Here is a 13,953-nt window from a genome sequence, read left to right on the forward strand (position 1 = left end):
TTCTCCTGAAATATTAATGGAAAAACGAATCACTTTCTTCAACATGCAGAATGATTTGTTTAGTTATTTCTTCTTTTGTATCATACACATTTAAAGTTATACAGCCTTTAATGTAATGATTCCATTCCAACACAAATAGCAGAATCATCTGGTATAAAGATTCCTCTATGTCTCCACCCTCTGCCAAACAAAACCCTACTGATAGGTGAGAATTTTGAACTACTGCTTCGTGACTTTACTACTGCATTCAAAAGCTGTAAATGCAGTGAATGGGTTGAGGAGACGTTTCTTGAGAGAATTTTTTTTTAATATTATGCAAGTATAAGGTATTATTATGTTATCTAATTTTATTTCATTTAAATTAGTTTCACCTAGAAGTAAAGACTAAAGTCAGAGGTGTTAATTCACTAGGTTTTTTTTTTAATACTTGTTTCACTCTCGCTGCATTTCTAATGAAGAAAACAGTTCTTGATTGAATGTGGCAATCATTACATCCAAAGAAAATCTGCAAATTCAAGCCACAAGTGTTTTGAGAATTGAAAAAAATCCTTTTTTAAGAGCACTGATAACGGAGCCCCCAAAAGCAGCCACATCACCAGAAACAGGAAAATTAAAAAATAAAGGAAAAAACTCATCTGAGATGAGAAGCTGAAGATTAAGACTCCTTTCAAAAGATAATGACATCCTGAAATCTGTCACCTGGAAGTCATATACCTCATAAGGTAATGGTCATGAAGACCCAAGGCCTCATGAAAAACTTCTCCACAGCAGACTATTAAATTCTTGTGTGAGGTAAACAGAGCACCAAACCATCTTCCTCTCCTGCCCAAAAATAAGTGCAAAGCTATAAAGAACTTAATTTTCAAAGATGTCATAAAGGCAGGACTGAAAATAAAGAACCAGGAATTACCTGGAAAAGGACGCAGGATATACCTGACATAAAGCTGACATCAGAAAAGATAAAGCTGAAGGCTTATACTGAATAGACACAAGGACCGCATGAATGAATGGGTAACGAAAGACACGAATCAACTCGTACAGTATTTCTCCTGGTTTCTCTTTTGGCCGTGGAACCAGCAGTGTTTGTCCTGTGAACCTCAGCAATCAAGTAATTTCTATATAAGATTAAAAAGACTTACTGAGAAGCAGAGTTGAACAGAATCATTAAACTGGAGCCGTAAATTTAGGAGACCATGCAGGCAAGCTCTTTTTTCAAGGTGAGGAGATATGGGTGACACCATAAAAAAGAGCTCTGCCTAGCACCAGCTCACATTTTAATGCATGGTAATGGGAAGACCAAATGTTTATTAAATCATCAAAATGGGTGGCCAGTGTCCAGGAGGGAGAAGACAGAGGTTCAAAAGTATCCTCTTGTCTGAAAGGGATGCCGAAGCCAAACAAGAACCCACCCAAATATTTTTCTGTCACAAAAATATTTTTCTGTCAGGCAAAAATATCTGCCTGATGGATCAGTGGTTAGAGCACACAATTCCCTTCCAGGACTATTCCAAAGATTCCAAGGATACTGTCATCATCTGTGGTTCCGTTTCTTTTAAGCAAAACAAAGCAACCTGGTACCTTTAATAGATAATGTATCAGCTTTAGAAACTGTGGTGTCCTTTGTAAACTACACCAATACCTTATGATGGATCTTTCAACAGGAGCTGACGCTTTCTTCAGAAAAAGGAATATGTTCCCCCAAATGACCACCTTTTTCATCCCAAAGGGTCACATTCACACAACCACGGACACTTGATACTTTCTCGGCCCATCTTAAACACCAAAATCAAACTTCAGATTCAACACTTCCTTCATCCTTGGTGATTCCAAATCACAATTAAAGAAATAAAAAGCCTGGCTCTTCTCTTTTAGTCAATATAATCCCCTAAGAGTCCAACTCGCAGAACATTCACATAAAATATTAGCTTTATATATTTAGAAGAGATAAACTGAAACAGCAAGGTGATCAATCAATTTTCAATTACATTTGGCATCTGGAGAAGATTATGGGCCATGTACTTACAATCGACATTAGTCATCAAATGAGGGGGTTCACACTTTAAGGATTCCACAAACCCCCAGAGTATGTAAATTAGCACCATTAATCACCAATAAAAGCAACCTTTTTTTTTGATTAATAATTCATCTAGACATTCTACACTGTTACAGTTTAAAACAAATACACATAGGAGTATTTTAAATGCTTCATTTAAAGCCAAATGGATGACTATAATTAACTAAAGAACTGCAATTAAACAGATTCATAAAAATAAATTTTTAAAAGTTTATATAGCAGATATGCAGTGAAAATAGATTATGTATAAATACAGACCTCTTTCTTTGTAAGTTCACCTTTAAAACTTTTTAGCACAGGTTACAAAGTTCAGAGTTGAACTCTTAGCACTCCGATTTCATCGATAAAGATCCTTTCTTTATGCTCTAAAAACGAATGGCTAAAACAAATATTTCAAAGCACGGATTTCAGCATGAAATTTAGCTCGCACGTTATTTTATACTGGATACTTACTATATCAAACTTCTGAGTGATGTTCCCCTGGACATCCAGTAAATAAACCTTGCCATAATGTGTGCCCAGTGCCAAGAACTGTAAGAAGAACAGAGGGGTACAGGGGTCAGTTTCTTTTTTTTTTTTTTTTTTTTGCAGTATGTGGGCCTCTCACTGTTGTGGCCTCTCCCGTTGTGGAGCACAGGCTCCGGATGCGCAGGCTCAGTGGCCATGGCTCACGGGCCCATCTGCTCCGCGGCATGTGGGATCTTCCTGGACTGGGGCATGAACCCGTGTCCCCTGCATCGGCAGGCGGACTCTCAACAACTGCGCCACCAGGGAAGCCCATCTTTTTTTTTTTTTAAAGGGCATATGCGTTGTTTTTTTTTTTAAACAAGATGTTGGGGGGTAGGAGTTTATCAATTAATTTATTTATTTTTGCTGTGTTGGGTCTTCGTTCCTGTGCGAGGGCTTTCTCTAGTTGCGGCAAGCGGGGGCCACTCTTCATCGCGGTGCGCGGGCTTCTCGCTATCGTGGCCCCTCCTGTTGCAGAGCACAGGCTGCAGACGCGCAGTAGCAGTAGTTGTGGCGCACGGGCTTAGCTGCTCCGCGGCATGTGGGATCCTCCCAGACCAGGGCTTGAACCCGTGTCCCCTGCATTAGCAGGCAAATTCTCAACCACCGCGCCACCAGGGAAGCCCCAGGGGTCAGTTTCTTAATGGACCATTCATACATAATTAGTAATAAAACCATATGCAAAGTCAAGACACTTAATGTGTAAGTGATCTGCGATGCCTCGGAAGATGCACATTCCTTTGAGAAGGCTTGTTTCCAGCTTGGAGGAAATCACAGAACAGGGCCTTCTTTCTTGGGATCATGCAAGCTAGCTGTCAGAATGACTCACGAGGACCCTCATCTACTGACAACTAATGGTGTGCATGCGGCCTGTACACAATGCCCTGATGGGCTGAGGCAGCAAATTAAAATTCAGCTGTGAACGTATGACCAACCCACGGTTGAACTCAGCGTCTGAAGGGAATGATTTGTAAACTCCCCTTAATTTATGGCAACTGCGTAAATCTGTGCTATCATTTAAGTTCAACATACACATACACACACACACACACACACACACAAACAACAAAGTAATCTTATTTAGGAAGGAAAATCCATGCCACGCTGAGATGCAAAAGCTCAGATGTACTTATACTGTCATCGTGAGAATGCCTCTCTAAAAGTAAACGTGTGATATTAAGTGTCAATGTTTATTTTTGAATGCAAAAAAGAAAAAAATCCTTTTCTGTCACAAAAATAACTGTTGAGCTTTATATTCATTTTATGACATAAAACCAGTTCATAACTCCCACTGTTTCTTTAATTGTTTGAACTAACCCTAAAGAAATGAGAAGAAACTTTAGGACTACCTGAAATAGGACATGAGATTTATCTTCCCTTCTATCTCTCTAAGCAGTACTCAGAGAGTTCCAAATTCTCTGTATTTTGTTGCATGTGAACATGCTTCATCGCAACCTAGAACGAAATGCTTAAATTTATAGGCAACTACTAAGCTTTTCAGTCAAGCTGCACAATCTTGAAAAAATTAACCTTACAGAAAGTCAAGATTTAAAAGGATTTCTCAGAATGGAATTACTGAAAATGAAATTTCAGATCAGGCACTTAAAATATAAAGCTACATTAAAGAGGCGTCACAAAAAAGAAAAGAAGGGGGTTCATTAGAAATTCAGTCCCTGCAATGCCTTTCACTCCTGCAAGGTTGCCTTTTTTTCAGGAAGAAAAAAAAGTCCCCCGGGTAAAAAAAATCAATACTGGTTAATAAAACATCAGGTGTGCAGACATAACTAGGTATGACGATTCCACTGCACAGGGCTGCCTGAATGCACAAGGTGCCAGGCCGATTACTCATCCAGGGCAGGCAACGAGGCTGCTGAAAACAGGATGTCGGGGCCCTGGAAAGGGCAGGGGAAGAGGTAATTTGGGGGGCGGGGGGAATGAGTCTGAATATTTAAATCAAACAGGGCTGTTTCCTCCAAAGCAAAAGAACATTCTAATTAGACATAGAGGACTCAGAGGGGTATAATTTCTTCTCCACAGTGACACTCTGACAATATCTGAATACAAAAATACCACATAATACTAGCTACAAACAATACTCCATTCTGAGGCCACCTATGGTAAAAGAATGAATGGGTTTTAAAAGCTCACTACACCCAAGTACTCGACAGTATTGACTCTCCTCATAAACACTGTATTTACTTTGTTAGAAAACTAAGGGAGGGACTTTCCCGGTGGTCCAGTGGTTAAGGCTCCACGCTGCCAATGAAGGGGGCACAGGTTCGATCCCCGGTCGGGAAACTAAGATCCCACATGTTGCATGGTGCGGCCAAAAGTCAAAAAAAAAAGAAAGAAAACCAAGAGGGCCAATGCTTTAATACTGGGTCATTCTCTGATATCTCTGTGAAGGCCATTCTTGAACTTCCAGTTATATTTTATCAAAGTTTTAAAGGTTCTATACAGAGTACTTTACCCCAAATATTAATTCGTTCCTTTTTTCTTTTCAAAATTACTAGTTTAATTCATTTAACACTTAAGACAGAAAGGAAACATAAAATAATTATTTTGATTGTATGATATCAACCTAAAACTATAATTACTTTAGAACATCTTTGAAATAAAAATGCAGTGGTTTTTATAACAAGCTACCTTTTGTTTAGGAAAACATTTCATCATTTGGATTAGATCAATTATTTTTGCTCCCTTTTAGAAATAACTTTATGTGCTCTTAAAACAATCAAGTTTGATAAGGCAATCATATAGTTCTTAAAAATTTAACGACCAAAATTATTAATGAGTCATACTTTCATTTGCTAATGAAATGAAAGTTTTTAAGTTGCTTTCGACTACTTAAAATACAAGGGAAAAAATGCAGAATTGGCCACAAATCACAAACATAAATATAAATCCTTTAAATATGACCCTCCTTCCAGACATGAAAAGCTCTGTGCTTTTGTAACTATTGAATTTTTTTTCTTTTAACCTGAGAGCACTTAAAATCCAGCATGGGCAAAGAATAAACATAATTTAATCAGTCCCTTTCCTGTTTAAATACAGAAACTTGACTCATTTTATAAACTATCATTTGGGCATTGAATCCTTCTGAACCATCCACTAGCATAACCGCTTTTCCTTTGAACAGTTGGACGTTTTGTAAGTAAACAGGTAGAAGAAGCAATAAGCAGTCTTTTGGACACCACGAAAGAAACAAGAAGTAGCACATTTCAAATGTGTTCAGCTGTACAGTAATATCTATGTTTCACCTAGCACTTTATAGCATTCAAAGCATTAGAGCATGGATGCCTTCAATTACACATAAGGAAATAAGTTCTGGGAGTTGATGTGACTTCCCTGGAGACAGTCAATGAGTGGCAGAGCTAAGGCCAGAATTAAGAGCTAAAATACTCTCAGCTGGATCAGAAGCCTGGTAGATAGAAACACGAGTCTCAGATCAAGAGTGCATGTTCTCAAACTTAGTCTGACTACAGTTCCCACCGTCAGGCTCCTTGGCCAAGTTGGATTAAGTATGGTGTTAATAAAGTTTGACCTCTGGGGAGGCAAACTTTGTTCTCCTTTTCATCAATTTGGTGGTTTATTCAACACACACACACACAAAGCACCTATGATATGCCTAGACAATAAGCATGTATGACTTAAAAGGATGATGGTAAAATGAGACAGAGACAGAAATAAAAAACTGATTAAGATTAAATTTTTAGAGTATGCTTTAAAAGTAAGTAAAATTGACTCGTGAACAACACAGGTTTGAACTGGGAGGGTCCACTTAGACACAGATTTTTTTCCATAGTAGATAGTTGGCCTTTGAACAATCTGGGGTCGGTTAGGGGCACCCACCCTTCCTGCAGTTGCAAATGTACATATAACTTATAGCTGGCCCTCTAGATCCACGGTTCCTCCAGATCAGTGGTTCTACAGCCACAGATTCAACCAACCAGGGACCGTGTAGTATTTACTACTGAAAAAAATCCATGTATACGTGGACCCCGTGCAGTTCTAATCCATGTTGCTCAAGGGTCAACTTTGAAGGAGGAGTGTTAGATAGCAGACACTGAGGCAGATGGGGCAGGCTTGTAGTAAAGACCATTTTAGACAGCGTGGATACAACTTGCACAAAGGCATGTAGTCACATAAAAAGCAGGACAAAGGCAAAAAAATCACAAATAGTTTTATATGGTGGAAGCATCCAGGGCAGGAGACAGGCAATGAGATTGGCAAGGTTGGTTAACAGGAGACTTCTGAATTTTTTTTTTTTTTAACTTTTCAGACTTCATCTTGCGTGTAATGAGAGCCATTGAAGGGTTTTATTTATTTATTTATTTATTTATTTATTTATTTACTTTTGGCTGCATTGGGTCTTTGTTGCTGCGCGCGGGCTTTCTCTAGTTCAGCGAGCGGGGGCTACTCTTGGTTGCGGCTCGCAGGCTTCTCATTGCAGTGGCTTCTCTTGTTGAGGAGCACTGGCTCTAGGCATGCGGGCTTCAGTAGTTGTGGCTTGCAGGCTCTAGAGCGCAGGCTCAGTAGCTGTGGTGCACGGGCTTAGTTGCTCCGCAGCGTGTGGGACCTTCCCGAACTAGGGCTCGAACCTGTGTCCCCTGCATCGGCAGGCGGATTCTTAACCACTGCGCCACCGGGGAATATTTATGGAGAGATGAAAGGTAACAAAGTGAGTGTGTGTTTGGGGGGGTGGATGGGGGGAGTGTGTCCAAATCGTGAAGACACCAGGAAGCCAATACAGAATTCTAGGAAGGGGGAGTACATGATCAGATCTGAATTCCTGGAAGATTATTTCAGTAGAAAGAAGTGTTAAAAATGGACTAGGATGAAATCAAATCTGAAAGAAAATAGATTGGTTCACGGTGTGTTCATTAGTTCCAGGGAGAAATGATGAATGCCTGTACTAAAAGATCTTTGACTCGGCATGGGAGTAGACTCAAGCAGGTGACATGGGGGTAGAATCCAGGCAGAAGAGATGCTGTGAGTAAGAAGAGTCAGGAGTTGCTGCCAGACCATCGCACTTGTGGCAGAAAGTGGTCAGATATGGAGCCAATCACACAAGGAGGCAAGATCTCAGAGGACCTTAAACACCACATGAAGGAGCTCAGACTTATTTACTGGATGATGAAAATCAGATCTGGGTAGAAAAACGAGAGGCACACAAGCACAGCCAGGAGAAGATGAGGGCCTTGGCTAGGGCAGGGGTGGTGAGAGAACCACCAGGACTTAGGGAATGACTGGGCGGAAGGAGAGAAGGAGTCAGCTTTGGCTTAGGTGATGCCACCAAATGGGGCAGAGAACCCAAAAACTACAGAGGCAAGGGAAGGAAGGGAAAAGAAGATGAGCTCATTATGGACATGGTGAGTCTCAGGTAAAAACAGAACCAAAGGTAGAGCTGTGTAGGAGGCACCTGGATAAATAAGCACGCTATTCTTGGAAGGGTCAGGGTGGAGGTGGCCACAGAAATCAAGAAATTTAAATATCAAGAAGAGTACACACTTGGTCTTCCCTGGTGGCGCAGGGGTTAAGAATCCGCCTGCCAATGCAGGGGACACGAGTTCGAGCCCTGGTCCAGGAAGATCCCACATGCCGTGGAGCAGCTAAGCCCGTACGCCACAACTACTGAGTCTGCGCTCTAGAGCCCGCCAGCCACAACTACTGAAGCCCGTTTGCTCGGCAACAAGAGAAGCCACCGCAACGAGAAGCCCACGCACTGCAACGAAGAGTAGCCCCCACTCGCCACAACTAGAGAAAGCCCGTGTGCAGCAACGAAGACCCAACGCGGCCAAATAAATAAATAACTTTATTTAAAAAAAAAAAAGAAAAGTACACATTTAGAAGACATGTGGCCAATGGACCAAATCTTGGGAAAACCAACGTGTAAGGGAAAAGTAGAGGTGAAAGAAACTGAAAGAAAACCAGAAGGGAATAACAGAAGTGATCAAGAAAGTGATAAGAAAATGGTGTCATGATAAGGAAGTTTTAAGAAAGGTGAGATCCACAGTGTCAAAAGCATCGGAACTTCCACAAATTGGTGAATGGACAAAGTGTGTTCTGTCCATACAGTGGAATATTATCCAGCAATAAGGAGGAATGAAGTGTTGATACGTGCTCCGTCACAAGTGAACCTCAAAAACATGATAGTAACTGTAAGAAGCCAGACACAAGAGACCAAACAATGTATGATTCCATGTATGTGAAACATGCAAAAAAGGTTCATTCATAGAACCAGAAATTAGATCAGTAGTCACGTGGGGCTAGAGTTATGTCTGCTCCATGACATAGCCTGATCGCTAGGAGAGAAGGGAGGAAATGAGGGGAAGGGAAGTAAAGAAGTGGACGAAAAGGTCCTTGAGCAGGGGGAAGAACAGCTCCTGTGGGGAAGGATGGGTGTGGATTCAGATGAGCTGGGAAAGGGGTCAGGAATTGAGGCTGATCATGCTTGGTAGTTTCCATTTTCTTAATTAAATAGAAATGACATCATCCTCTGAGAGTGAAGGGATTGTGGCTGAAGAGGCGGATTGGGGACTGGAGGAGCTGATGAAGGACAAATAAATATCAGCCCTCTCAGTGGCATGTGCACCTCGGCACGCAACGTGTACCAGCGCGTGGCGGGCGGCTTTGGTCATCTGAGCACTGACTCGGAGCTGAGAGTGTAGACGGGGGGCACATGAGGGTCAGGGCCATTAGAGAATTGAATCTGCTGGTAAAGTTAACTTAGGATAGTTGACCACTTGACAGAAAGAAAGAGAAAGGATGGATTAGAGATCAGGGCTCCACACAGTCACAAAACAGGGTTAGTGGGAAGATGAACACAATAGCTTCAAGGAACAAAGGATAAGAGAGCATTGCCCAAAAGATCCTCAAGTCCCAGGGATGGACACCCTCTAGAGTGTGGCCTTAAGGGTAGAGAGATGAAACGGGGCCGAAGGAGGGGGTTTCTGGAAAAACAAAACAGACAGCACATATACTACTGCCGTGCTGAGCAAGTGCAGGAATCTGTTTACAATGGAATGAAATTGGTAGTAAAGGGGAACTGGGTGGAGGTAAGGAGGAGGATGGGACAATACTGCTGGTAACAAAGGGATAAAGCCAGGAGATGGATCAGAGCTGGGGGTCTGCCTTTTGTGGAGGTACCAAGGCTCACTCACAGGGCTGATAGGGAAGACAAGCAACGGGTGAAACTCACTCACAGGGCTGATAGGGAAGACAGAGCAATGGGTGAAACTCCCTGGCCTCTGATATTCCAATTATGACCCAGATTGTTTTGGTCTAAGAATGGGCTAAGCATCCTGTATAGTACTTAGCCTGGATTCAGAAAGTTGGTGGAGGGGGCTTTGTTATAGCAAAGACCCAGATGTGGAATCTATTCATTCATTCATATAATAGATAAGTAATCATCTGGGGTCTTGCTCCTGATTCCTAAGGCCTCCAATGGAATCTCTTCTACTTTCAGGAAAGCAACGAGCTCCACAATACTTCTCATCTTAACACTTTCCTACTCCACTACTTAAGAGCTGAGGAATTAAGCGCTAGGGTTTCCAAGAGCCACTTGCTACAAACCTTTCACATCCATCATCGTCTGAATCCTACTTGATATACCCTTGCAGTGGCTGGTGTGTGTGTGTACAAATACATTTATATAATATCTCTGGTTGTTGTTTTGTTTTTTTGTTGGTGAGAAAGGAGAGAGGAAGAATGGAAAGGAGACACGATTACTGTAAAAAAACAAAAAAACAAAGAAAAACCATGCAAAGCACCCAGACTCCAAAGTATCAACAAACTTACCACAGAAACAACTCACAGCAGAATCCTCTACATGGGCCACCTTACCTTGTCGTGGACTGTCATGCAGCTAGCGGCATCCTTCTGAAGGATTTCAGTTACCCCATTGGAGAGCCTTTCATACTTCAGTTTGGGCTCCTCTTCACTCTCTTCTTCCTGCACAGAGAGCAGAGAAAATGACAGCCCTCAAGGACTTATCTGAAAGACTCAAAGACTCAAAACACACATTGTAAGGGGGAACCAGAGATGGTTCCCTTAATGACTGTCAGCAACCCAACTACAGCTAAAGGTTAAGATCTTCATGTTTCATTTTTCCAACTGGTCTATCAACTGCTACAACTTCAATGGCAGAATAAATTCAAAAGCTGGAAAGAGGACTATATATACTCACTGCTGACAATAGTCAACTTTAGCATATTAAGTACAATACTGTCTGTCTGACTACGCAAACAAAGTCAATAAATAGCGTATGGGCAAAATGGTTGTCAGTGCGCCCTAATGGACATAAAACACAGCAGTGAGACAGGAATATAATAAACCTCTAAAAGACATGAATTTTGCATTTCAAGATTACAAGTATTTTTGTCAGATTTGAGAATATCTCATGCTAATTAGAAAAATATAATTATAAAAATTAAGTCAAAGTGAAAGAAAATTAGAAATTTTATATAAAACTATATATTACTCTTCAGAAAAAATATTTTAATATTTATTTTATTTATTTATTTTGCGGTATGCGGGCCTCTCACTGCTGTGGCCTCTCCTGTTGCAGAGCACAGGCTCCGGACGCGCAGGCTCAGCGGCCATAGCTCACGGGCCTAGCCGCTCCGTGGCATGTGGGATCTTCCCAGACCGGGGCACGAACCCGTGTCCCCTGCATCGGCAGGTGGACTCTCAACCACTGCACCACCAGGGAAGCCCAGAAAAATATAATTATAAAAATTAAGTCAAAGTGAGAGAAAATTAGAAATTTTATATAAAACAAACTATATATTACTCTTCAGAAAAAAATATTTTAATATTTATTTTAAATAACTGCTAAACCATGAACAGTCATTATTTAGTTTATGTTAGAATATTCACTGTTGACTCTCATTGTTATGTTAGAATATTCACTGTTGACTCAATCATTTTATATGTATTCAATATTATCACTAACTTTATATGTTCAATTTCACTGTTGATACAGCATCATAAGACATCCTTAATCCTCAGAGTTATAAAATAAAGTTAGGAATCTATGTCGACTATAATGGCTATGAATTAATAAATCAAGGATAGTTACAAAATTACTACAATCATTCAGAAAAATATTCCATTTTACTTCATCAGTATGTAATGAGAAACAAGAAAATATGCATATACCAACACCTATGATTGGATAAAGCTGGCCAAAAGAGAAGTTCACAAAAATAATCTAATCATTGATATTTCCTTCCAATATAATTGTGTAGTCCTCACCTTCCAGCTAACGTTTGGGTAGTTTGAGGCACATCAATGTTCTCACTTAGAATAACCAGGAAAGCTTAATGAACTATAGAGAAACATCACTATAAGGCATCAATTAAAGGGCTGCTGAGGCAACCTGAACTAGAAGAGTCAGGATTCCAAGATGGTGGACAAACCATGGAGAGGTGAGCTGGCATTCTACAGCCATTCTTCATGGAGGCATTTATCAACCAGAGGCTGAGAATCTCTGCCTAGAAAGATGGCCAGTCCTGGGAGGATGGAAAACAGCAAACGTTCTGGTACTTGTGGGGACTGGAGACCTAATGGGCTAAGACCCCAGTGGAAGACAGAGGCAAAGAAGTGAGTTTGTTACACAGCCACTTTTCCCCAAAGGACAACTGCAAATTTCCAAAGCTACATAAGGTATGAGACAAAAAAGCTCAACAGAAAGCATCAAAAATGCAAACTCGCTGCCTTGATATGCTGGGAAGAGAAGAATTAGAGTTCAGGAGCCATCGGGAAATGAGATCCTGGTGAATACCACAGGCTCTCATTTGGGACTCCTGGTCCCCAGGGGATAAGCACAATAGCTTCCCCAAACTTCTGTCTAGTTTCGACTCAGTTCAATCCCTGACTGGAGTAAGGTACATAACCCTCAAGCCATCTGTCCAGTAAAGGAAAGGCTGACCCCTTGGAAAAAGAATACTATGGGGACTTCTACAATTCTTCACTTATAATACTGAGAATTCAATAAAAAATTACCAGGTGCACCACAAGACTGGACCAAATGACTGAAAATCAAGGAGAAAAAAATATTGTAAAAACGGACCCATGGGTGACCTACAGTTAGAAGAAAAGGGCTTTAAAAAACTAGTATGTTCTGGAAGGAAGGAAGGGAGCGAGGGAGGAAAAGATGAATAAGACAGATGAAAAGGGAGATTTTCAACAGAGAACTGTAATCTGTAAAGAAGAATCAAATGAAAATTTTAGAACTGAAAAATGTAACTGAAATTAAGAACGCAATAGATGGCTCAACAGAAGATTAGCAAAGCAGAAGACAGGATTAGTGAGATGGAAAACAGGTCAAAAGATAGCCAAAGGGGGGACTTCCCTGGTGGTCCAATGGGTAAAACTCTGTGCTCCCAATGCAGGGGGCCCAGGTTCGATCCCTGGTCAGGGAACTAGATCCCACACATATGCCACAACTAAGAACTCCACATGCCACAACTATGAGCCCGCATGACACAACTAAGACCCGGCACAGACGAAATAAATAAATAGATAAATAAATCTTAAAAAAAGAAAAAAAGATATCCAAAGGGAAGGCTAGAGAAGGAAAATGGATGGAAAATACAGAAAAATTATATGTGATATGTGGAACACAGGGAAAAGGGCTAACATACTTTTCAACACAATCCCACAAGGATAAAGAAAATGGGAAAATGGGAGGGAGGAAAGACAGGAAGAACATTTACAGAGGGAACAACTGAGAATTTTCAAAACTGATAAGACATCAACCCACAAGTTCAAAAAGCTCTGCAAACCCAAGCAAGAAATATGAAGAAAATCACACCTAGGCTCATCACAGTAAAAAGAAAATTATGTAGAAGAAAAATGACTTGCAGAGTAGTAAGTCCTGGGCCTCTTAAAGATTATAATACTAATAAACAGTCCCACAGAGACCACAAACTCAGATGCTTACAGAAGTCTTTACCCCTGGGGCAAAGACCTGCAGCTCCACATGGAAAGGGGCTAATTTCTAGTTAAATAGAAAGGATATACCAAACATCATGCTACAGACTGAATAGGTATCTCATTTCATCCTGACTTTAAAAAAATTATGGAGAGTTGAATATCATTATCCCATTTTACAGATTTTCAGTAAAAACTGATGATCAGAAATTTTAGGTAATTTCCTTAAGATACACAGTGGGTAGAAAGTAAAGCCAAAATTCAAGTTCAGTTATGAATGCTCTAATGTCAATGTCTTATATAAAAACTCCTATAAAAATTACACTACAAATCACAACAGAAGCCTCCACAATGTTCATGCCTACAACTATAAACTATGTGATCAATAGGAAATGCTTAAAAATGTGTTTCTTTAGCAGGTGCATTAGTTATCT

At 40.6% G+C, this 13,953-nt stretch overlaps 1 protein-coding gene across 3 annotated transcripts in view; it reads right to left on the reverse strand.

The window, feature by feature from the left end:
• Positions 1–13,953, reverse strand: part of VPS41 (VPS41 subunit of HOPS complex) — a 193,136-nt gene that overhangs the window by 142,579 nt on the left and 36,604 nt on the right. For all 3 annotated transcript variants that reach the window (XM_032643131.1, XM_032643133.1, XM_032643132.1), the window contains 2 exons: positions 10,427–10,534; positions 2,528–2,605 (listed from right to left, as the gene is read on the reverse strand). In XM_032643131.1, coding sequence (XP_032499022.1) covers positions 2,528–2,605; positions 10,427–10,534 — 186 coding nt within the window. The remainder of the gene's footprint in view (positions 1–2,527; positions 2,606–10,426; positions 10,535–13,953) is intronic.

The sequence above is a fragment of the Phocoena sinus genome, chromosome 9 (assembly GCF_008692025.1).
Source record: "Phocoena sinus isolate mPhoSin1 chromosome 9, mPhoSin1.pri, whole genome shotgun sequence".
Lineage (NCBI taxonomy): Eukaryota > Metazoa > Chordata > Mammalia > Artiodactyla > Phocoenidae > Phocoena > Phocoena sinus.